This window comes from Sphaerodactylus townsendi, linkage group LG06 (assembly GCF_021028975.2).
Source record: "Sphaerodactylus townsendi isolate TG3544 linkage group LG06, MPM_Stown_v2.3, whole genome shotgun sequence".
NCBI classification, from domain to species: domain Eukaryota; kingdom Metazoa; phylum Chordata; class Lepidosauria; order Squamata; family Sphaerodactylidae; genus Sphaerodactylus; species Sphaerodactylus townsendi.
This window is the reverse complement of record NC_059430.1, coordinates 38,100,371-38,126,112: the sequence shown is the minus strand read 5'-3', so window position 1 is coordinate 38,126,112 and position 25,742 is coordinate 38,100,371. Positions and strand designations below refer to the sequence as shown.

Here is a 25,742-nt window from a genome sequence, read left to right as displayed (position 1 = left end):
GGGACAGTTCCCAGAGTTTGTTAGCGTTTGCAATAACTCCATACCCTCCCACCTTCTTAGAAATACTTTGTTCTAGCTGTTGCAGATCTGTTCCCATCCATCACTACCCTGTAACAAGTATGGGAAGGAGGCCCAGTGCGGGTGGGCAGAGCCGTATCTAAAAATCACCCTGGAAAGTCATGGTATTGAAGTAGGAATTGTGATAAAGTTGACTGGAAAGTGTCATTGCTGTAAACCATGTAATTCAGCTTCTGTTAAGTCTGATGTTTGCTTTGTCCTTTTAGCAGGCTGCTAATATGGTCATCATCTGAACACAGCTCTTTTAGGCTGAAAACTCAATTATGAATTGTCAAGTTCCCAGCAGAGGAAGAATTAAATGCTTTTGATGAGGTGCTCGGATAAGGTGCTCTTGACCCAGGGCTCTCACACCCTTCTCAAACTAGTTCTTGTTCTTAAGACACACTTTAGGGAAGAAATCTCTTTATTTCCCATTAATACAGCAGATTTCACACACAGTCTATTTTAAAGTCCTTTTCCATGTGCAGAATTTGCACCAAAAATATCCAGAAGTCTGTTCAAGAACCAAACTGAATCTAGAGAGAGAAAGGAGGGGGGGGGGATAACCTTGACAGAGGGACCAGAAAGTAAAAGCATCCAGTCACAGCAGAATCCCCACTTCAGAAAGGCCTTCCCACCAAAAAGAGGTGCGCAATCCCGTGTGGGTAAAAATGTCAGGTCAGCCCTTGAGTCCTGCGTGCAGCTCCTGTCCCTTGAAGCCCAATTCCCACTCTTGCAGAGCCACCTGGCAAACTGCAAGCCAAGGCCAGGCATTCCCAGAGGTGGTTTGCTCATGACACAAGAATAAGGTTAGTCATATAGGTTGCATCCTTCTTCGCTCGCGCCCAGTGAGCACGTCCGCTTGTGAGAAGGAGAAAAGGAGTGGTTACAGCTGGCAAGGATGTGTGGAGAAACCGAGCTGGCTGTGCCGATCTTTCCTCTTCCACAACCCCCTTCTGTGCCACACAGTCTTAACTGCTGGGATTTGTGATATGGAGTGGTGTTGGGTTGCCACATTCCATAGCCAGCGTCAATGAGTGAGCCACCCCTCCTTCCAATTTCTTTCTGAATAGCCACTTGGAACATCAGTTTCCTGTCCTGATCAAGGAAGCTATGGAGTGGGACAGCCACGCTCAAGTCACCCCAGCCAGCTGCCACGGCCACGAAAGTCCAACCCCTGCCTCATAACTGCACTGTAAGGCCACAACACTAGTCCTTCTTGTATAAGGCATGTTGGAGCAGACACATGAGGCTACCTTCCTCCCTGACTTCTTACTCAGATTCTGCTCAACATGTGTGCTAAGGGAGAATCAGCCCCAGGCCATTTTGTTAGAGCAATGAGCACCTTGTGAGTGTGAAAGACCCACCTACCCCGCAAGCTCAAGGTTCTGCCGCCCTTGGAAACAGGAATGAGCCAGTGAGAGCCCCTATGACAAACAGCAAGACTTTTTTGCCCACGCAAACCCACCAATCAAGCCTTGCGTCCTGGGGGCAGACAAGCACAACGAGGGGCATCGCTCCCTGCACCCACTCATTGAGACCAGCACTTTAGGTTTGCTCATGGAGGGCCAAAGAACCGAAGGGTCAAGAAAGAAAAGAGGTCTGAAGAGTCTATCCCTGGGGCCAGGTTTCTCAGAGTCAGCCTGAGCTAGTCATCAGCGCCTTTCCGTGAAAGGAAAAGCACAACTGGGAAAGCAGGGTGAGGGTGGGGGCTCCGAAAGTCAGGTCGCAGGACAGAGAGCAACTCACTCAAGCCATTCCAGCAGCTCCACCAACCCTCAAAACAAGCACCCCCTCCCGTCGCATTTGCCTGCTGTCCTCCACACACAGAGCATACTGTTGGCAGCCAGTATTCTAGTCTGAGGACAGAGCCTGAGTGCTAGCCAGCTTTGGGTGGGCTCTTGTCCTAGGGGGGCAGAATCCTTAGAAGTCAGACGCAGCACTCCCGCTGCAGCCCTAGAGATTTCCCCATGACTCTGGAGGGGGGAACTGGTCCACATCTCCCATTTCATTGTAGGTCTGATCTGCCATGGCGAAAGTCAGCTTGTATCGTAGTCTCACTTTCTCCTGCATGGAAGAAAAGACAGGCAACAATTAAGAGGGCAGGAAGGAGTGTAGGGCAGTGGCCATCACTCCTCTGAAAGAAGGTGGCAGAGGGGCGATGGTGAAAGGGGGCTCACAGGGCAGCACTGGCAAAAAGGTACCGGGTAGCGGAAGGAGCTGCCACCCCACTCTTCAGAATGTGTTGTTACCTTCTGCGGGTTCGCAAGCAGGAGGACCTGGGTGATTGCAGTGGGGGGCACAATGGGGTTGAAAGGCGGGAGCTCCGTTCCAGAGGGAGGCTGCAATTTCACCTTCATGACCTGAAAAAAATGAGGGGTAACCATATCAGTTAAGAGCACACCAGTTAAGAGAATCTCCTGCACCCAGCACTGGGCTATCAGGCCAATAGGATAACCTGGATGAAGATCCTTCTACGTGTCTTCCCACACACTCTCCCCCTTTTATTTCATCTGCCACTGTTACTCAAAAATCTTTAAAACTTATTTGGTCTTAGCTGGCCACTGGTTTAAATAGTTGGTTTTCTCAGACAAATATTTGATCACTCGAGAGTAATAGTTGCCAGATCTCAATGGTTCATAACTGTAGCAACTCTCTCTCTCTCTCATATTGTCTCTACAAGTTGCAACATGTTCAAACAATGGATCACAGGAAATGTGAATTGTGTAATGATTTGCCTCGATTAATGCACCTACTTAAGGATCCACAACCGGTGACTCATGGGTCTATTTACCTTGTTTTAAGTCAGACCAGTTGTTTCCAGGGAATGGCAGGAAGGCACACAATATCTATCACATTTTTACCATCAACAACTTAGTGAGGTAGGCAAACTGAGTAACTGGCCTGAGGTCAAGCAATGAGTTTCACAATTAAGTCAGGTTATGACTCCATGCCTCCCAAGTCCTAGTCCAACCCTGTAATCCAGGGGTGTCTAACTCTGGCACTCCAGGTGTTCATGGACCACATTCCCATCAGCCCCTGCCAGCATGGCCAATTGGCAGCATGGCCAATTGATGGGAATCGCAGTACATGAACATCTGGGGCGCCAGAGTTGGACACCCAGCTCTAATCAGTATACAGCAACAACCATCTAATTGAAGATAAACAAGTCTAGATCTGGTCAGAGACTGGATGGGAGACCTCTTGGGAACCTGATGTATGCTGCCTTGGGTTCCATTATGGAAGAGAGGTAGCAAACGAACATATACTGTCTACTTCAGCAGATCTCCAAGGTTGAATGGAGGGGATTTCCCGTGCCCTCTATAGAATATCCTTCCAGTGGAGATGCTGTGGGAACCATACCTGGAACCTTCTCCAAGCAAGTCACTTTCTCCAATACCAAGCTGAGGGTCTCTCCCAAAACACCATTGTCCTCTGGACCAAATTTTCAAACATCATACAAAGTATGAAGGAGCAGATGCTGTAGGGCTAGCGGGCAGCTCAAAGGATGCATTTCTAGCAAGGGAAGCTGACCCACAGTCTTCCTCCTCAAAGCAGCATTGGCAATAGACCAGTGATCTATTTTGCTAGAGCAAATTTTACCTCACCAGTTCCCTTAGATATAGAGAAATTGTATAGGGGAGGAGAAGGAGGAAAGAAAAGGTTATGCTTTTTTCCCACCATGAAGATATCACCTTTGGGACAGCAGACTGAAAGATGATGTTCTTAATGGGCAAAGGGGCTGTGCTGAGCATGGAGATGACTACCACTAGCACATCAGGCCGGTCAGGCAGAGAGTCCTTGGCGAAGTGGAAGAGGACACGGAAACCATGTTGATCATATACAGTCACCGGGAGGATATTGCCTGGAATTAATGCCATGTCAGGATGAGCACAGAACAGAGAGAGGAATAAAATCACTTACTAGCTAAATACCAACACCAGTTCCCTGGACATTCTACCCAAGCTTTTGTGCATCACAAAAAAAGATCCTCATGATCTCAAACGCTCAGGGTAGGTTACAAAAGATCAAAGCAACAAAAAGAAGCCATTACAATTCACATAGCTACACACATTTAAATACGTACTTCCCCTTTAAGAGTTTAAGCTTGGCCCCCAAAAGCCAGGCTCAGTAAATGTCTTGCAACAAGTGCAAAAGGCTTCAAGATGGGAGAGGCCAGTTTCCAAGAGCAGGAAGACTGACGGCCACCGCAGCCACTATGGTTGCTTCTCTATGCAGCCTTTGTATTTGTACTTTGTGCACACGAATTATACGACTCAGAGCACATTCACAGCAGATTTCTGACTGAAGGTACGTGGTGTGCTACTCCCTCCCTCCTAGTCCACAAGAGTTACATGGGCTGTAAGATAGGACCATCAATCCGCAACTGCTGTTCCATTCCCACTCACCCAACCAGCAGAAAGGCAATGCTTTTAAAATAAATCTGTCTGCATGTCTTAAGCAACTGAGCCAAGGCACATGGTACAGATTAAGCTGATCCTCCAACTCACTTGGCTTGATAGATTCCAAGGGCACAGTGACATTTGTCAGTGAGATTTCTGGGGGAGCTTTTGAAGCAGGAAGGCCTGCTGCGGGAAGTGCAGTTGCAGAAGGTGCAGGGGGCGCTCGAGGAACCACAACAGGAGCAGGTTGCTCTGACGGCAGGGGCACAGGTGCAGCAAGGTTTGAGGAGAGACTCTGGAAGAGGGGTGGGGTGCTGTTGGTGGTCACAGATGGACAGGAGGCACTCTTGTTTTGGAGGTCACGCAATGTTAACCGTGGTGGCGGCTGCTTCTCCCTGCAAGGTAGGCGAGAGACATGGGCTACTGCACCAAGAGGCAAGTGACTGCCAGCATTTCACCTGGGAGCTAGCTCTGCCTGAAGCCACTCCCTGCCCTTCCCCACCTGACTTCCTACCATCTGACTTGCTGAGACTCTGGTGGAAGGGACTGTTGCAACAGAGTCTTGCCCAGCAGGTCCAGGTCATCCAGGCCACTGGTGGTAGTGGGAGGCGTTGAGGCAGGCAGTCCGGTGTCAGCTTTCCCCATGGTGAGAGAATGAGCGCCAACTTCAGGACTGTCAGACGACTGCAGCAAGAACAGAAGAAAAGAAGGTAATGCAAAAGAATGACAACCAACATAGCCAACTACAATAAAACCCCTGCCAGTGTTACTAGCTTCCAAAATCCAAAGAACAGTAACATCCATAGTCATTCAATGTATGGGGACTATGTTCACAGACAATCACAGTCCTTCCAGAGGCACTCAAATTGTGGTACACTGAACAAGCTTCCAACCTCAGTTTCTGCCTTCATCTGCAATGCACCACACAGCGCTACACCGGTTCTCAAAGGAACAGGCACGTACACTGTCACTAATAACTAATTGAAACTGCTGTAATTATTCCACTTATGAACATTCTCAACAAGTGGCTTAAACTGAGGCATTTTTTTTACTATGTGGCATATCTGCAGAGCAGCAGTGGCATAGTGGTTAAGAGCAGGTGTACTCTAATCTGGAGGAACCGGGTTTGATTCTCCACTCTGCCGCTTAAGCTGTGGAGGCTTGAGCTGTGGAGATTAGCCTGTATACTCCAACACACTCCAGCTGGGTGACCTTGGGCTAGTTGCCGCTCTACGGAGTTCCCTCAGCCCCACCTACCTCACAGGGTGTTTGTTGTGAGGGGGGAAGGGAAAGGAGTTTGTAAGCCCCTTTAGGTCTCCTTACAAGAGAGAAAGGGGGGATATGAATCCAACTCTTCTTCTTCTTAAAATATCACTGCCATAACTTTCTACAAGCAAAACTGCAGATATGCTTAGTACTAAAGAGTGTTGCAAAGTGGAGCTCCCTGTGCTGCTGCAGCACATGTATGTTATCAGAAGGGGTAGGAAAAATAAAAGCTAAATAATGTAATAAACATGACTTGAATTGGTGTAAGAGCTGAGTTCAAATTTCAACTCTGCCTGAACGTTTGCTGAGCAACCCTAGCAATCTGTCACACGCTGTCAGCCTAAATTACCTCACACGGTTGCTGTGATGATAAAAATGGAGGATGGAAGAATGCTGAGGGGCACTTTAGCCCCCAACTGGGTGATAAGGTGTTAAATGAAATAAAATTAATACAAAAGGGGAATTATTTGGGCAGAAACAGTTTTATATAGTAGCAACAGGACTAGCACAATATTTGAGATCGAATGATATGTTATAATGCTGAACTCTTTTACAATTTAGTATCACACACATTATAGCATATTAATTGCTGCCAAAATAATTCATATTTAAACAATAAACATATGTCTGAAAATATGTTGCATGTGTCTACAGTTTACACAGGAGTTGTTTTCTATTTCTGTAGGCTGTCTTGCGTAAATTGTTTATGCTGCATATTTTGATGGATTAAAACCCTGTCTCTTCCCCCAACCTATATTTTTCTGTTTGTTTTTTCCCGTTGCGCCTTCCCTTCTCCAGTTCCATCATTTTCCCAGGGTGGCAAATCCATTTTGACCTACAGGGCTTTTCGTGACATACTAACTAGTTATATCCTTCTAAGCCCATTGATTGACATGTGCTCAGGAGGTAACTCTTCCTAGGAGGGCACTGCTAGATAGGTCAGCTTGAAGAGAAAGAGGGAGCCTCAAGTTGCCCACGTCCTTTTGTTCTGCACTCCAAGGAAGAAGGAGTTCCCTCTCCTCTCACAAAGGTTATAGAGGAAAAAGGGTTTGTTTTACCTGCAGTGAAGCTTCTTCTCTGGGTCTGGTTTGACTGAGGCTCCACTCCTCCCCCTTTTCCCCAACAGAAGATCCACCAGCCTGGAGTTTAAGGAGATGTTGAAGACAACCTCACATGTCAGGAATTTCTGACACACAGGTCGCATCTATGTGGGAACGCCATGCAACCAAGATGCAAGGCCATCAAACTGAATGATCATACATGTGCGTGTCTTTTGTTCTGTGTGTGTGTGTGATGGGGAAATACAGCCAGTCAGACAATATACACAGAGGAAACATGCATACACAAACATGCAAGTTCCACAGAACACATTCACCAGAACAGAAGATTAATCCAGTTGGACTCGGGCCTCAGTCCTGATCACAATCTCTATGCAACACAAGCTTTGCCATTTCCCTTTGGCCAAAATCTTTTAGCCTGGTCCTTTTCAGCCAAAAGCATCCTCACAGTTTTCCCATAACCAAGCTGCTTACCTGGAAACTGTTCCAACCACCATTATCCGTACCCTGGGCTGCGGGTGGTGCTGGGTCGTTCAGCCCTAGAGAGGGGAATGGAAAAAGAAGATGTGAGAAAGGAGGTCCCACAGTGCCAGCAGACAGGACTTCAAACGTCTTCTGGCCAAGGTAGCTCCCAAGTGGTGAACTGCCACTCACAACTCTGCAAGAGTAGAAGGAACACCCCAGGAAGAAATCTCTCAGCTTCCTCTTTGCTCTAATGATCTAGCTTTCTATCCTGTTGATGTTTGGACAAAGTGAAATCTCAAGGCTTTGTTCAATGGGTCTGTGTGTGTGTGTGTGTGTGTGTGTGTGTGTGTGTGTGTGTGTGTGTGTGTGTTTGTGTGTGTAATTTTATTGTTCCAGTTTCAGCTTACCCTTTCTCCAAGCAGCACAGCATATTCCTGGCACATTTATTCACAAGGCACCCAAGGATACAAACAAAGATGCAAACATCCATTTATACATGTACATATATAATAAAAGTGTGACAGGAAAATGGCATCCTTTTACCCTTCTGATAGTTTTCAAAAATGCTGGTTTGAACCTGCTTGTCTGCAGTGACTGATCTTGAGACTTGGAACTCACATACAAGTCCATAGCTGATTTTGCTTTTCTGCTCAGTGTACACCCACAACATGTTGCAGCCCTTTGACAGGAAACATTTGCTAAAATAGGTTTCTATTTAGTATTTTAAGCCCATGAGGGAAACAAGCCCACACTCAGAACAGAGTTCACATACTTGAAGCTGAATAGCATGGAGATAAGAGTTAAAATCCACTGGCGTACTCAACGGAATCTACAGAGCCTTGTAAATAGCTACTTTTCATCTAAATAGCTCTTTTTGTTAGCTGACAAAAGGGGCCACTCATATTTTATACTTTTTATTGCAACGTGTAATTTGCATGCCTGCAATCAAAAGAAAACCTGGCAAAATACAAATCTCACAAATGTGGTTGCTGCATCCAGAATTCCTAAAGAAACAAGAGCTGTACGGCCTGATACGATTGTTGCCACCACTGCAATCCTCTGCAGAGTTGCCCCCTTCTAAAGTCAGTGGCCTCAGAAAGGTACAACTGTGCTTAAAACTACGCTGCAAACCACAAAGTGCACTTTCTCTGCATCTGCTCCAAGTGCCCATCAAGAGGACAGAGACCTTTTCCTGACATGATGCACCCAAGATAGCGATCCGTCATGACAATGGTGATCTTCCTCAATGTCCCGTTTCACGCACTGCTTTCTCAATGACTCACCTAAGGACATGAGTTCATCGTCCAACAAGCACGCAGAGCTAGACAGCTCTGGCACAGGAGCTATGGAGCCACCTGAGAAAGTTGGTACGGCTGGGTATGAGGGTGCAACGGATGGCATGTCCAATCCCGAGAGGTCCAGAAGGGCTGAGGTGCTGCCTATGACAAGAAACACAGCCTGTCACCAAGAAGAAATGGGAAGGAAGATGCCCACACCACTGAGCAATCATTCCAGCCTGCTTGTCAGTAGCTTATTACTGCTTCATTGATCAAACTCTTGACCTTCTGTGGGATCCCCAACCAATTACTCTTCAAGTTCTCCATTTGGAAATGATCCAGTGTCCCTCCGGCCAGCCCCTGTCCCCCAGCAGCCTCACCTCGGAGGGAACCACCCACAGTCTCGCCATTTATCTCCTCTCCTTTCACAACCTGCTTATATAGGTTGATCACTTGGGTGAGGTTGTCGTTGGCTTGCAAAATTTCTGCTGCAATAAGAGAACAAAGACGTGACAAGAGTGAAGGTTCGCAGGCAGCCAAAGTTCCCGTGGTGACAAAGGCACATGTGGATTCTGAGCCTGAACCATGGATGCTAAGAGAAACTATTGTGCAGATCAAAGAATTAAGAGGAAGTGATTAATTTACAATTGCTTAGCTGAAAGTTATTTACCAAAGGGAGTAAAGAGACTTCATGGCAATGCGGGACCTAGGCTAGAATATGCAGGAAAGTACTGCACAGAAACCCCTGGAGGTAGCCCTCCCTCAAAACAAAGTTCTATCTAGTAGAGAAACACCTGTTCTGGGCTACATACAGGTGTAGATGCTGCACATAAGATTTGGAAGAGAATGTGAGAGCAAGGAAAAGTGCATCAGAACTAGGAGAAAATTGATGCCTGTGTGAAATCAAATTCCACATCTTAAGGCAAGACCATCTCTACCTTAATCCTGACAATCACAGTTACAATGTGCTACAAAGGAATGTGAAGGAACTGATGGTTTCTCTAGATGACCTCTACAAATATTCTAGAACATGGAGATGCACACAGCACTGGGGAAGTGCCACAGGATAAGATATCTGCTTGCTTACCTAAAGCCTCATCATTGTCCTCTGTGTCACTGGCAAGCCGGAAAAGCATGGGTCTCATGCGCTCACAACGCTGGTACAGCTCCTGTTGGAGAAATTCAGTTCTTAAACGCTCGCTCAGGACATTACAGCAAGTCAAAAAAAGTTCAATCAATTTTTGTAACTACATGCAGCATTGGAATGCGTGTATTTGATACTAATGCTTTATGATGAGAATCAAATTAAAAAGAAGAAAAAAAGGGGGGGGGGACCAAGATGAGCAATAATGGTATTCGAAAGGAGCTGCTGAGAATCAATACAGGCAATGCAAATATAAGCAGAACACATGAAGCGACCTGGTCAGGACACTGGTCCATCTAACTTTAACTGGCAACTTCTCCCCAAGGTCTGAAGGGCATGTCCTACGCGCAGGGCCCTTTAAACTACTGATGCTGGTGACTAAACGGGAGACCTCATGCATGCAAAACATGCAGTTTGTCTCTGAACCACAGTTCCTTCCAAAATCTGTGCTGGACAGGTTGGATTTCAAACCTCTACACCTCAAGTGAGTAGTAAATTACCATTGGTCTTTGGTAAATTACAGAGGTAACATTTCTGTATATATAGGCTCTAAGTCATAACACGTTATCATGATCACAGGCTGCTGGGCAACTGCTATCTGGCAGCAAGCAACTGTCTCATATCACAGTACTTAGCAGCTTTGGCCACCATTGGTTCAGCAGTTACAAAGGGGTGAGGCAGCCTTCAGGTAGACAGCCAGGTAGATTCTGATGAGAGACTATCTAGGTCCAAGGTCATTGAGTAGCTTTTGGATGACCCATTTTAGTCTCTTCATGAAAACAGGCACTTGACATCTGCTGCTTATGGTAAACAAGTGCACTACAAGAATGACCAATCCAAGGCCTGTACCAAGTCCTCCCCCCATCACCTTCATGAGGTCCTCGTTGCTCTCAGTTGTCTCGCCCTTGCTGTAGTTCGTCACCATCTCTGTCAACAGCTTCACATTGTTGTTCACCTCCTCAATGGCATTCACCCTCTTGGAGATCTTCTCCATTCGCTTTTGATCCTAGAAGGAGAATAAAGGTAAGAGAAGCTTCTTCTACCACCGTTGCCCTCTGGAGACTGGAATGGCTGAAATCAGCAAATACACAAGGCTTGGCTTTCTTGACTGGCGTTTGGAAGGATTTCCAGTTTGGATGGAGACCTTGAACTATCATCTAGACCACGGCACGATGGGAGAATACTGATGCCATCTTAGTTCAACATTAGGATTTAGTTAGGCTGTACATTTAGAGAACTTTTGGCCATCCAACTAGCTTTTTTTCCTCCAAATATAATGCCAAACAACTTCTGAATTTCAGAAACAACCCTGCCCCCACATACACACCGGGGGGGGGGGAGGGGAATCTCCTGCCCCATGTAATGGGGGTGAAAAACAGATACAGATCAATGTATTGTTGAAGGCTTTCACGGCAGGATTCAACTGGTTGTGGTGTGTTTTCCGGGCTGTGTGGAAGTGGTCTGGTAGATCTTGTTCCTAATGCAGGCAAAACGTTAGGAACAAGATCTACTAGACCACGGCCACACAGCCCGGAAAACCCACCACAACCAGATACAGATCAGTCTCTAACTTAATCCATTCTACTCATTCACAGTGCTCAAGTTTGTGCAAGTGCAGCAGCAGCCATATAGTTAGGCTTGTGTGTGGGAAGCAGAAGTTCAGTTTTCTGCCCAGCTATGCAACTCACTCTTGCTCACCCACAGCTACTTCACAAAGTCAGTGTGACGGCATCATTCTAATCCAGCCTCCTTGGAGGAAGACTGGCATGTAATGAAACAATCCCAGTTGTGAGAGGGGGGTGGAAACACTTCTCGTGCGGAAATGCTTACCTCTTGAACCATCTCTTTGATAAGCTTGTTGGCAGCTCGGAGGTCCTCAGGGTGGGAGCTTTTGAGCAGGCGAGCCAGCATCTGCAAAGATACGTAGGTCAGAGGGAGGCAGATCTGACATTGTGGCTTCGAGGGATCATCTGGGACCCAAAGAGCTTGTCAGAATGGATCAAGTCTAAGGGCACTTCCGCACATGCAGAATAATGGACTTTCAATCCACTTTCAATCCACTTTGCAGCTGGATTTTACTGTGCGAAATTGCAAAAACAATTGTGGAAGTGGACTGAAAGTGCATTATTCTGCATGTGCGAAAGTCAACCACAAACTGTGGAGTGTCAGGAGTTCCAGTGATCTCTCTGTGTGTGCAGTTCTATGCAGGCATCAAAAAAAGAGAGAGCTTCTCTGAATCCTGGGGGGCTACTGCGCATGGACAGTGGTCTGACAGGTTGTGTGGGCCTACTTTGCCACTTCAATTTATTACTACCGTGTTTCCCTGAAAATAAGACAGTGTCTTATGTTAATTTTTTGCTCCCAAAGATGCGCTATGTCTTATTTTCAGGGGATGTCTTATTTTTCCGCTCCACAGCTGCATGGTCTAGTCGACGGGCATGCTTCCAAACAAAAACTTTGCTATGTCTTATTTTCAAGGGATGCTTTATATTTAGCACTTCAGCAAAACCTCTACTACGTCTTATTTTCAGGGGATGTCTTATTTTTGGGGAAACAGGGTAGTTGCAGGAACTCAAAGAAGAAATTCAAGTTTCTGAAGGGAATATAAAGGAGCATTCAGCCAGTTTACTAAATTTACATTAAAAACTATCACTGGCATACTTTTTATTATCACATGTCAATTGTACACGACCACTTTAAATCTGTTTTCCGCCCTGTGAATTCTTAATCATAAGCCATCTCCAGATGAACTCTTGGAAAATTTAAGTGTTTTGTAGAAGAGCCAGACACCTACAAGAGGTTGATGGCATCGTAATACCAGCTATCACCTTTGCGTAGCTAATGCCGACAACGAAAAACAAACACACATTCAATTCTATTTCAGATGCAACTGTCAATTAGATATGCAAACTATGGAAGAAAAGAAAACTGGTTCAAATGAAGTAATACAGTCAGCACAGTATGGTTACTGCCAACTTCCTCCAATCCTAGAGCTGGGTGGGTGCTTCAGTTGGGCAGGAGAAAGGGCATGAGACAATAAGGTGTGCTGTGGAAAAATCCCAGCTGCCTCCCTAGAAGAAGATTCTAGGAAATGGGATGTCTAATAGGATGAGGTCATCAGAAGTATCAAGGAAGCCAAACTCAATCAACCAGCAAAAATAGACAAGCCTGCAAGAGGAATGAGCAATGTTCAAACCATCCATTGTTGTAATAATTAATAGCTGAAGGCAAAAAGTCAACTATAAAATTCTAGTCTGCCACAAACTCACATCTGTATTGCCCAAGGAGTTGTTCCAACCACAAGGGAAACGTTGAGAAAAGTCTATTTTTTCCATACACACTTGAAACCGCAAACACTTTGAGCCACTAGTTTACACTTCTGTAGAGGCATCAGCCTATCAAACCTACATATAGACAACAGCAATATATAGCTTTCAACCATGGAAAAGTATCTGAATACAAGATGACTCAGACATGATGCGTTACATGTGAGATTCATGCTAATTTCAACACAGAATTGCTTTCCATATTGGAGGTTTGTAGCGTGTGGAATGGCCCTTTCTCTGAGAAATGTCCAACAAATTTAGTAGTGGTCCTTTGGAGCATCATGCACCGAAATGTTTGCAGTAACCTTGTATGCCAGAAAGCAAGATTTTTCAAGCAACCTGGACAGAAAGAGAGACCTCTAAGGTCTCTCCACCCCAGGCACCACCCCAGATTTAACACGTGAAGGCTGCTATGGATTGAGAATAGAGATTGTCTGGTATGGCACAAGTGCAAAATATATCAGGTGGTGGAACCCACACTCTAATGCAATGGAAAAACAACAGACAAAAGGGGAATACTAGTGCCAGATCCTTTACCAATAGTTTAAATGTGGCATGCAAACCAACACAGATCAACAAAGGAGACTGGGAACTGTAAGGGAAGTCAGGCTCTAATAAATTTTCCCTGGCTTGAGGAGTCAGCCCAAAAATGTAAGACCCTGACTTGTTTTTCAACCTTCAGGGTTTCATTATTTTAATGATCACATTTTCCTAATTATTGGTACCATTTAGCTGCATCCCAGGTTCACTACAGATTCTTGGGAGTTTACTAAATCTATGACAAAAGTGTTGCACTATAGAAATAAATATAAGAGCCCTCCGGGGATGGGGCGGTATCCAAACTGAATGAATGAATAAATAAATAATAATAATAACAACAATAACTCTAGATGTTATCAATATAACAAAAAGCTGACTTCTAATCCTAGCCTAACTTCTCCCCAGTTTCCCATAATTTCATTACTGCTTTAAAAAGTTCTGTATTGGAACACTGGAGCCAGTATAGAAAGCTGCTGTTTAAAAAATGTATTCATAGGCCACTATGGAAAGTTATAAAGTTAACATATCAACCAGCAGTAACAGAACTTTATGAATATTCATTTTTATGTCATACAACAAAATATATTCTGATGTGAAATAAGCTTTGAACTTCTGGGGATCACCAAAAAACACTACAATGAAATCCCTGCAGAAAACACCACAATAAAATTTCTAGGTGGCATGGCAAACCAGCGCCTGGGATTCATTAAGCCCTGCCTTAACTACCTATAAAGTAAGAGTTTAAACTGACACTCCACTTACAAAAAACAACAACAATAAAACACACACTCAACGAAGAAATAGTTTGCTACAAAATAATTTTCTGCAAAAGGACTCTCAAAGAGTCCTTCACTGCAAAAGGACTCTCAAAGAGTCATGGCTGGACTCCCTAATCCCTTTACCACCTTTCTTGTCACATGATGAGTTCTCTTGAGGTTTGAACATCAGGGCTGAGGACAGCTGCACACATGTAAGTAGAAGCTTAAAAAAAAGAAGCTTCTAGACATCTTGGCACCTGGTTAGTTCTTACCTTGGACTTTTCTTCATCATCAAAGATCACATTCTTTGGCCTAGGGGGAGGCAGTGGAAAGGGTGCATCATCTGGCAATTTGGGATCACATTTCACAATCCCTGCAAGGCAAGGAAGATTTTACCGACTTACAGGCCTTGTCCACTTTTCATCAGAATGCATTGAAGAGATGACACAAAAATGATAGCTTAATACCACCTTTCCCCCCTTGATTTGCAACAACCATCTTAATCAACATTAGAATTGTAAATTTCTTGGTTCCTTTTTCCTCATTTCAGAACTTAGAAAACAGCTACTTCACAGTCCCAATGTAGACTAAAGGAGCTTCCTTGGACGTTCTGCTCCCTTCCCCTCCACCAGTTGGGAGTAACTGATAGGTAAAACAGACTACAGAGTGGGAAGGGAGACTAGGCTCAATGCATACATATCCACACAAGAGGGAGCCCAGCAAGCAAAATGCTCATGAACAAGCAGTGGCGGAGCGCCAAGGGGACGGGTGGTTGCATCGTGCACTGGGTGCATGCCTGGGGTGGAAAATCACCCCGGCCCCTCCCCCCTTTCTCCACGCCCCCCCCCCCGCAGCCCCTTCGCGGCACACACACACACCACCCCCCTTCCCACACTTACCTATGTTCCTTTTCTTTTTAAAGTACTTTTTGAGGCTGAAAAAAGCGGCCTATTTACAGTTCAGGTTAAAAACTGCCTGAGGAACTACAGTTCCCAGGAGACCTTGGGGCTCACAAGGTCTCCTGGGAAGTATAGTTCGTCAGGCAGTTTTTCCCCTGAACTGTGAAGAGGCCGTTTTTTTCATCCTCAAAAAGTACTAGAAATAGAAAAGGAATGTCGGAAATAGTGTGGGAATGGGGAGGAAAAGGCATATGTGTGATGCCGGGGTGCGGTGTGATGCCACTGAGGGGCCCAGGGGGCCAGAAGGAAGGTAGAACACATTACTGCGCACCGGGTGCAGTTTGGCCCAACTACACCTCTGTGAACAAGAGAGGCTGCTCCATTAACCAGCATGTGAACAAAATGCTGCCCACCCAATCTGCCCTACATGACAACAATCAGGGGCAGATTACTGGATAGGGGGTGTAATATCAGATGAAACCAGTGAATGTCTCCAATAAGCAGGAAAGATAAATAAATACAATAACTACAACTTGGACATGTGGCACCATTCACAATCCCACCACTAGCACCAGCACACAAACCATTTTCTCTCTAGTCCAGACACACAATGCAGCTGTTGTTCCTCAGCAATCATTCCATTCAGTGTTACAATACCTCCGATACAGAGCAAAATCTTAACATTGGGTGCTACTCTTTGGTATTGTTTTGGAGAGTGATGAGGTCAAGCCATTATGCCTTCAGACTCAACAGTTCTACACTGTGTGATTAATCAGGATGTTAACTCAGCTTTGGAAGTGGCCCTCCTCTGTGTCCGCACAGGCAGCAAACAGAGTGACGAAGCTGCAGAGCATGATTGCTTACCTTGCTTCTTCAGCATCTTATAGGCCTCTGTAATCTTTATTTCATGCGGCAGCCCCAACATCCAGCTATACATCAGCTCCAGGATTTTAGATTTCACTTTCTCTGAAGTCCTGCTGCCAAGATACTGAGGGAAGACCATCAGACACTCAGGTCAAATCCAAAAGGGCTGCATTTAGGAAACCCTGGGGGTGGAGGATGGGCTTGAACAGCGATCTCAGTGAATTATGTACTCAAGCATAAGGTGAACTTGGTAGGTTGGAGTGAGGTGAGCTGAGTACAACAGTTAACCTGCTAATCAGGCACCCTCAAGTCACAAAAGGCAAAGCTACATTTAAACCCTATTTGCTCATCCACCACCAGTCACTTTTACCACAGGCAAGAGTGGTTATTTATATACATCACCATGAATAAGGACCTAAGAGGAGAATGGGCAGAATACAAGCTCTTCCAGTCATATTAATAAGCAAAGGTTAGAAAATCTAGGAAAGCAATGATTTCCCCATGATCAAGAATATTAGGAACAGCCTTGCTGAATCTAGTCCTGTATTTTGTAGGCCCAAGAGTATCCTTTAAGGCAGGGGTGTCCAACTCTGGTGTTTCAGATGTTCACAGACTACAATTCCCATCAGCCCCTGCTGGCATGGCCGGGGCTGATGGGAATTGTCGTCCATGAACATCTGAAGTGCTAGAGTTGGACACCTCTGCTTTAAGGTAATTTTAAGTGGCTAAGAAGTTAAAATACACATGGAGAAGAAAATGATCACTAGCAAGAGCAGGACAAATGCCACACACTATAGGTGCTTTCCACAATTCACATTAATGCCCCAGAGGTAAAATGTGAGTTTATTTATTACTCATCTAATGAACGTGCACCTAAATCATTCTCTATTTCATTTCAGAAGGGAGAAGATTCTCTACCAGCAGTTGTTACAGGCAGAAGGAGTTGGGAGGGGGACTGCTGGATTGGCCTACTTTGGCCGATCCTCTGCTCCAGGGGAGGAGTCTTATCCCCATGCCTGGCAGCAGCCACTACAGAATTGCTTAACCAGGTGGTAGCAGCTGTCTCCTAGTATGCAAAAGTAGATGTTTCCAGATTAAGAGATCCTGAAGAAAGCTTTGAGCCTTTTACAAAGCTAGGAGTTTCTCTGGTTCCTGTTGACTCCTCCTCTTCTCTGGAAGCAGAGGGTGATGCAAGTCAAGCCAGTCTTGTAAACACCCCACCCTGACAGTGACTTGCAGTAGCTGCTGTTAGAATGGACCCCTATTCTCTCCTCTAGGATGTGGGAAAGGAAATTCAAAAGCTGCCCTGGACCTTGTTAAAAACATGCCAGGGGATACAAACTGAACAGATAAACTGAATTCATTTCAATGAGAAAATATGTATAATGTATGAAAGAGTCCAGGCCTCCCAATATATATACAACGAACTCCCACTGATGCAAGGGACCTGCCAGTTATTAAAATGTTGCAGCAGCTCTGCCCATGGACTCCAGGTGCGTGCACTGAGATTCTCAAACAGTGGAGCAAATGCCAAGTTTGGGCTTGCCAGCAGCAACTTTCTACTGTTTCTCCTTATTCCAGGCTGCTAGGGTCCAAACAGTTACACATCATCCCTTCTTTGACCATTCAATTCAAGCTACACCAACCCCTCCCTCCTCCTCTCAACCTTCCCATCCCAGCAGTGAGACTAACCTTAGGTGACACCACCTTGATGAGCTCATTCAGGAAGCGGAACTTGCCCACCTCATTGTGGAAGCGCTTGCCACAGTTTTTCATACAGGCCTCCAACACCTGCAAGAGAACGAAGGTTCTGGGAATTCACCTTTTTCCAGTCCCTGCTCCAGGATGCCATTCAATAAAGGCAATGGGGGGTGGGGGGGGGGAAGCATTTAGGAAAGTACACACTGAGCATCCATACGAAGCATTCCCTTCAGATTGCTTTAGATTCCTTCTCTGCTCAAGAAAACAGTACAAAGCTGCCTCTCAGCCAGAGACAGCACGGCATGTGACACTGCCTGATATTTAATCAGACCATGGGTTCATTACTGCCTGCTCGGACTGGCAACAGATCCCCAGGGTCTCCGGTAGTGGCCTTTCACATCACCTACCACCTGACCCTTTTAAGCTGGAGGTGGCAGTGACTGAGGCTGCATGCCAAGCAGATGCTGCTATTGAGCGATAGCCTCTCATCCAAGAGAACACCAGCAACCACAGGAAAGCACAGACACTGCTTGATGATACCACAGTGTTCCCACAGTAATGGCTGGTATGTCCCAGGTTTTGTCCACACGTGACGTTGACACACAATGCAATGTCACAATTGCCCCAACCCCAAAGTTTCCAGGGTTGCCTGGCAGTGGTCTGGAATTCCTGTGCTGACTGCCTCTGTCCTCCAGATATTCAGACTCACAGCATCAACCCCCACCCACATTATCTATTCTGATGGAAAGTCATTTGTGCTTCTGTTTTCTTATCAAACCATCAAAATCTACCCACATGACTGATATTAATAGAGTTCCCACACAGCCTTATTTTAGAGAACAATCTGGTCTCATGCTCGAGTTCTCTTCCCCTTTTTATGAGACTGGAAATAGCCAGAGGCAAGCCTGTCTTCACTCAAGGCTGGATTCCCCTTTGCTTCACAGATGCACTGGGCAAAACCCTGAAGATGGAATGCACCTCCTTATACTAAAATACAGATAAGAAAATGGCTGCAAGACAACCTTTTTGTGATGACAATCCATTCCAGAAAGCCCTTATTAGAAGTGGCATAAGTCCCAGCATGCCACAAAAATAGAGTCTCCTCTTCTCAGGGAGTTAAAGATCCCTCATGCCTCTGCTGAGAAATGCAAAGGTGAGGAGTATTCATTAGAGAGTAATTTCTCATGCTTTTAACTTGCATGAGAGTCAGCGTGGTGTAGTGGTTAAGAGCAGGTGCTCTCTAAACTGGAGAACCAGGTTTGATTCCCAAACTGGAGCTATGGAGGTTATCTGGGGAACTAGATTAGCTTGTGCATCCAACACACGCCAGCTGGGTGACCTTGGGCTAGTAACAGTTCTTCAGAGCTCTCTCAGCCCCACCTACCTCACAGGGTGTTTGTTGGGGAGGGGGGAAGGAAAAGGAGATTGTAACCCCATTGAATCTCCTTACAGGAGAGAAAGGGGGGATATAAATCCAACTCTTCTTCTTAGACTACTCTGATTAGAAAACTAAACCAAAGTCTCAAATATCTAAAGAAATTACACAAGTTAAAAACATGTCTTGAATGTAGTGTTAATAAGTATATAAAATCAATAATTAGCTTTGAGTTGTTTAAACTAGCATCTCTCAATTCTTTGGTTTATGTCCACAGAAAGTGATATTACTGAATTATTGCATATGCTGCTTTGAAGTTATGTGTCCAACTATTTGAAAAGGTGAAGAATTCCTATCAACCAACTCTCCTTTAATAACATCAGCCTGGGAGAAAGTTTCTAAGGATCTGTGATAGAAATTCTGGAACAATCTTCTTAGAATTGTCACACACAAAGAACTTCACTGGTTGCAAACTGTAGTTCGATTATTTCATAATGAAGATATTGTCTCAGTTGCATGCTTTGACAAAGGACCTTCACTCCCTGATTTGGAACAGATTTTGCTTCACGGGCAGAAGGGGTGCCATATAATTAGCTGGATGTTGGAAGGGAAAGCTGCCATCTCTTTAACATATCTATTATCTCTTTTTATCCTGTCCTTTTCGCAACAACTCTGTGAGGTAAGTTAAGCTAAGAGAGACTGAGGTCATCCACTAAGCTCTAACCACTATACCACATGGGTTTTCCTGGGAATGGATTAACTTGTTTTAGCCATGCGGATTATTTTATTCTTTGTATCTTGACTGGAAAGACCCTGCTTTAGAACAAAAGGATGGACTACGTAATTATCAGATAACTTTCACTAACTCTATATTATTCACGTACATATTGCATTGCAAGTTAGCAATACCTTTTGACAGTTGTCATGGGCACTGAACAAGTTGTCCACCCCTGCTCTGAGTTAGTTCACATCACCCCTGAAAGGCTGACCCAACAAAATTTCAGAGAAACAGAAAACAATGGAGTTGGTGAAGTCCCTTGGAAATACAGAGCAGCCTATGAAAATGCTGGGCAGATGGATAAGACAACTACCTTGCTACAGGAAGGGGACTCAACCCTCTGGAACTGATTGCTCCAAGATCTAAAAGAGAATGTTCTGCAACAAGTGTAGGGATACACAGCTTGTTCAGCATTCTAATCCACCCCAACATGGTATCCAAAATGGAAAATAAGTACATTTCTCAAATAGACTTGCACCCCATTGGATAGGCCTGTACAGGATTCTTAGACACGCTTAGGATGCCACCATTATGATATTCATGCGTGAATACTCTATACCCTTTCCCACAACCTTCTGTCAAGTCAGAAGTAAGAAACTCAAGAACTTACTGTGAGAGCCTGAATGGCTTCCCATTCTTGCGGAGACTGGATCTTGTGGGCTAGAAGCCGGGTAGCAAGGGGTGGGCTGAATGCCAAGACACAGGAATGGTTATTGAAGGATGCTTAGCTGTGACACAGACCACACTGCCTATCAGACTTCTATTACATTAAAACCTCATCCCTTCCTCAAAGGCGCTCAAGGAGTAATACGCAATTCTTCTCCTATCCCCAATTTTATAATTACAACAGACCTGCAAAGTAAGATAGTTTGAGAAACAATAAAATGCCTACAAATAATCCTCCTGAGTCCTAGTCTGACACTCGAGCCATAAATGCCCTTGCTGTAAAAAACTGCTGTTATGGAGACTTCAACTATACTTGGGGTGAACATAAATATCTTAGTTTTTGCACTTGAAGGTTTCAAAGCTGAAAGCAGATAAAGCACTCTAGCAATATCTGTGACCTGCCTAATGGGCTGCCCACTTTGTTCTGTTCCCAGTTTAATTAGCTTCTCAACCTCAGGGCTCTTCTGCTTTAGTATGGCTTGCAACATTTCTGAGATAGGATGGAAACTGACTACCGGTAAGTCTTGTCTTTCAGTGAGAAGGCTCTGCTCTGCAAGTGATATTAGCAATAATAAAAAAAAAATTACTGTAAACTCATGCAGAGTGCTTCTCAACACACTCTAAGCCAATGGAGGAAGGGCTTCCAAATCTGAAGCTATAAGAAATCCTGTCGCCTCTCAATGAAACAATGTGTGAAAGGGCAGGGAGAAGAACTGAACATCCCAATGATACAAGGACCCCTCGTCTCGCTAACATGTTCAGGTCTCCACATTTCCAGTTTCTCCAGGCTGACTCGTGCAAAATCTCATTGCCCCTAAGTTTTGCAATGCTCCTGCTTTAAGGTATTTATCTCATTCATCTTCGCAATAAATGCATGAGTCAGATCAGTCCCATTTTTCAGGTGGAGAACTGAAAGTAAGAGATAGTGAGTGACCTGAGCAAGTTGACTTCAGTGAGTTGATTCGATTTCGAATACCTTTAATGGCATATAAATAGTTTAAGATTAACTTTGCAAGATAATAACAGCCTTACTTCAGTGACTCATTGGCCAAGATTCCAATCTTAGCTCTCACTGTCGAACGTTAATTGTGGCACTAGCCTAGATGTGCATCCCACAACTCATCTGTACTGAAAGACCTTACTAACCCAGAAACGCCACATCAGGGAATCTGACCAAGTTAAGAGCACCAACCTCTTCCTTCCTTAAACACCCTTTGTTTACAACAGTCTACCCACACAGGAGTTTATCTTTTTCAGCTGGCTAAAGCTCAGAGCTTTTACATAACATTCACTCACTCAAGATAAGGAATTTCCCACCTCTCGTGCTGCATTATAAGACTATTTAAAATTCTGACTTTTCTGTGCATGCTGCCCCTTCAACAACGCTCTGGTTCACCGAACACCTAATTAATTAATTAATTAATTAATTAATTAATTAATTATATTTTACAACTGCTAGCTTCCCCACACAACAATATGATAGGCAGCCCACCCATTCCTGAATGGATTTTTGTATGTTTGTTTGTCAATACCTCCCACAAATTGGCACTGTTATTTTTCCTTATAGTGTTATGTTAACCTTTCAAAAGCAAAGAAAAAATACCACACCTAATCCAAAGAATATCTATTCCAAAGACAAAATTCATAATGTATAAAAATATATAAACTGCAAACCTGGGATGTCAAAAAACTGAAGGAAAACAAAGTGATATGAACTGGAATAAATTGGAGCTGGTACAAGTGGTTTCTGCACAGCCAAAATATAATGGGTTGAGGAAGCTATCTATTCTGTTTTGGGGAAGAACTTTGCACAGGGCTCTTCTCCAAAACAGGTTCAGTCTGTTATATTTCCTCTCAACCCGTGTTTTACAAAAATCACTAAACTTGTGATCTTTTTGGAGAACCCAGGTAGAAGTCACCTTTACGTTTCCGGCTGCCTGATTTTTGCATTTCCCTGCAATGGCCCACACACTTACATTAGTTTCTGCAGCCATCTGCCACTGCAGGAGATGATTTTGCCCTCTTCTTTCCATAGTTCACCAAGCACAGGGGGGAGGGACTCTCTGACTGAGTGAGCTCCCTTTAAATCTCCCAAGCCAGGGCGGGAGATGATTTTTTAAATTTTTGGATGTGATCAATGCATAGCCACAGTGATACATGGAGGATTCTTACCTCCATAGCTACAAATTCCTTGGGGGGGGGGGAGCATTCTCGTGCAAAGGAGTCACAGTAACCTGACCGTTTGCAATCGCTTTATGGAGGGGTAAAATCCCCAGTACAAAGGCAAACAGGGGAAAACAGATTAATTAATAACGAGTTCCACATGTTATTAGTGTGCTGTGCAGAAACCGCTACAATCTTCTTCACATTTTGAAGGTAAGAACGTCATAGAAACCTCATTCAAACAATGACTTGGGCTGCCACTATCTGCCTCTGGGGCAACACTCACAAATGACATTTGGTGGAAAAGGGGACAGGCATACTAACCCTTCTAGCTCCTTATTAAGCTGATCACAGAAAGCATTGATGCTGTCCCACTCTAGGTCCTTGTTCAGAGGATTTGTCGCCTTGTCTGAATCAGAAGAGAAAAGAAAGTATTTGTGAGGGGGCGAGATCTAACCTGCAAGCAGAAATGAAGAGCCACTGGGAGCTCATCAAGCCTCCTAAAGGGCTTTGAATCAACAATCACCCAAACAATAGGAGCCACCACATATGGCAGAAACAAGACAATGGGTCAGATCCTGCCAGCTTTTTCACTCTATCTCACCCAGTTCTCCTCCTTACTGAAGGCCCGTCCAACACAGCTTTTGTTCCTACAGGTCCCACAATCCCCAGCTTAGCCTATTTGGGGCTCCATCTTTTCTATCAGCAAAAAAAATGGAGCATCTTGGGAAGGGACAGTACAGTGGCAGAGAACACATTTTATATGTAAAAGGTCTCAGGCTCAGTTGTCAACACTCACTGCAAAGGACCACAGATAATAAGGCTAGGAAAAAACCACAGCCTTGAAGAGCCACAGTCAGTCACAGTTAGTAGTACTAAGCTAGAACGTTTGGTATTCTGGTGTAGAAGAAGACAGCATCACAGGCATGAATGAAACCTGAGAAGTGACACAGGGAATGGCGGAAAACAGCACCATCTTGGCCGTTGGGGAAAGGCCATACCTATATTTTACCCAGCTTGTGTTATTTAATTTTATTTATTCTAAAAAGAGTAGCAGGTGATTTTAAAAAGGCTTAGTTTGAAACATATTTCTACGTGAAACATGATATGCCAACCCCAGATCCTTTCCTGCACAACAGGTTCTGGAACAATTCTAAAACTTGACTCAGACAAATGTGAAAAATATATAACATAAATCTCAGTCTAAATAAGCAATGCAGGGGCAGTAAGAATATACTCAGAGATTTCTGGAATCTAAATTCCAACATACACAGGGAGTTTTTATTGGAAAGGGCCTGCTTCATTAAATACAATAGGCAGAGAGAGATCTCTCCAAATATAAGACCCAACTAAACATGGGTGCTTAGGACTGATGCACTCAAGTATATGTTTAAAGACAACTCAAAATCCATAGCACAGTATTAACCACCCATAGGCACTTAAAACCAGAGTGGATAAAATATGCTTGGGAGCTAGGTCAGTGGATCTTCTCCAAACTTTAGCCAATTGTTTCATTCACTACTGAGTACACGGATGGGATTTCACCCTATTCAAATGAGATGTTCTTGCAAGCAGACATGCAAAGCATGGGCCTACTCTTTCACTGTAGTCAGTCTTCGTTTGAAATCATTGTGGGTTAGGCAGAGGTAATTAAGACAGCAATCCCAAAGACGCTTTCCTGGAAGAAAGCCCCATTGCACAACATGGGCCTCACTTTGACTTGCTTTCTGGACGTCCCAGGCTAATGAACAAGGACATAGACTGTGTCGGAACAGGGGAACACATCCTGTGTGTCTGTCTGCGTGTCTCTGTGGGTGGGTGTGTAGGTGTGTGCACGCAATATGTCAACCCCTCTACTCTTCTACTCCCTTTCTCAGAAGATTCTCGACGGCACTTTCCCCTCTGCCTGGCAAAACTCTTCTCCAATGACGATGACAGGCAGAGTCTTAAATAGGGACTGTTAAAATACGGAGGGGGGTGGGGAGATGAACCCCTTTGGAGCCAGCCACGGAGCCGTTGGGAGTGAACCCCCGGAAGTAGCTCCCCACTCACTGATCCTCGACTCCAGCGTCTCCACCTCCATCCCCGGCTCCATCGGTTCGATCGCCCCGCCCCCCGCCACCGCCACGGCCTCTCGGTCAAGGGAACGAAATCCTCGGCACCCTCCTGGTCCGGGAGCGCCGAGCCATAGAGAAGGAACGCAGATGGTCGCCTAGAGAGCCCTTCTGTAAACTATAGAGCTGCGGAAGTTGCGGCCGGAACGACACAAAACTTATTCACAACTTCCCCCTTTGCGTCATCGAGGCGACAATGTCCGCCTAGCGTGTCAGGCGAGGACAACGGAAGCGCCGCAGAGAACTCGTGACGTCCTCAAGAGACTTAAGGCGGCTTCCCGAAATAACGAAATATTACGACTCCGGAAGTTAAAGGCCGGAAGGGGCTGTTATTTTCCTTGTCTCCATGATCACTGTTTTACAAAATTTCATATTTTGTGGTCTTCCGACTGTTTCGCAATTTCCCCCCATTTCCTCAAATAGAGTATTTATATGCGGCTAGTGCGAATCCGTTACAGTCAATTGACGAATCGGCTGAAAGGATGTGCTAGAATTTGTTAACCTTTAAGGGGCCAGAAAACTCTTGCTTATTTACGACGCCGTTGAGGAGATACCATAGAGAACGATCTTAGACTATCCCATAACCTCTCAAGCTTGCTATCGCTGACGTCAGGAAGACTAGCCGCCTTTGCCAGTAAACTGGAAGAGAGGCACGTTTCCGGTGGGCGTTTCTGCTTGGGGCGCAGTTTTTTAAAAGCTGTTGCCATGGAGACGGTTATTCGCGGCCACGGAGGGTTTGCGGTGATGCATTCTGGGAAGGGCTGTCAAAGATGTAACAAAGCGGGCTGAGGGCCGGTGCTCAGCAGCGCCTCCATTCGGCTGCAGAAGGGACCGCTTGTTTGTGAAGTCTGGAAATTCTCTGCGGTGTTGTGCTCCTAGTTAGCCGTT

At 45.0% G+C, this 25,742-nt stretch overlaps 1 protein-coding gene across 3 annotated transcripts; it reads right to left on the bottom strand.

The window, feature by feature from the left end:
• Nucleotides 1–463: 463 nt before the first annotated feature.
• Nucleotides 464–25,070, bottom strand: GGA1 (golgi associated, gamma adaptin ear containing, ARF binding protein 1). Of its 3 annotated transcripts, none has more exons than XM_048500765.1 (18): nt 24,793–25,070; nt 23,065–23,149; nt 20,522–20,597; nt 17,750–17,848; nt 16,058–16,181; nt 14,567–14,667; nt 11,501–11,581; nt 10,539–10,676; nt 9,614–9,695; nt 8,907–9,011; nt 8,533–8,688; nt 7,259–7,323; nt 6,785–6,865; nt 4,975–5,144; nt 4,569–4,855; nt 3,753–3,922; nt 2,310–2,420; nt 464–2,124 (listed from the first exon to the last, which is right to left on the bottom strand). In XM_048500765.1, the coding sequence occupies exons 1-18, from the start codon at nt 24,833–24,835 to the stop codon at nt 2,014–2,016; spliced, it is 2,085 nt and encodes a 694-aa protein (XP_048356722.1). In that variant the 5' UTR covers nt 24,836–25,070; the 3' UTR covers nt 464–2,013. The 3 variants fall into 3 exon arrangements, with proteins under 3 accessions (XP_048356722.1, XP_048356721.1, XP_048356723.1); XM_048500764.1 differs by having other exon boundaries at nt 8,907–9,014; nt 24,793–25,068; XM_048500766.1 differs by lacking the exon at nt 6,785–6,865 and having other exon boundaries at nt 8,907–9,014; nt 24,793–25,065.
• Between the last annotated feature and the right edge of the window lie 672 nt (nt 25,071–25,742).

Excerpts from the sequence above, each read along its gene's own strand:
- GGA1 (XM_048500764.1), bottom strand. The coding sequence starts at position 24,835 with ATGGAGCCGGGGATGGAGGTGGAGACGCTGGAGTCGAGGATCA. Across the intron at positions 8,689-8,906 it reads TGTGGGTGGTTCCCTCCGAG|GCAGCACCTCAGCCCTTCTG; the intron begins GTGAGGCTGCTG and ends TTCTTGTCATAG. Across the intron at positions 2,125-2,309 it reads TGCTTGCGAACCCGCAGAAG|GAGAAAGTGAGACTACGATA; the intron begins GTAACAACACAT and ends TCTTCCATGCAG.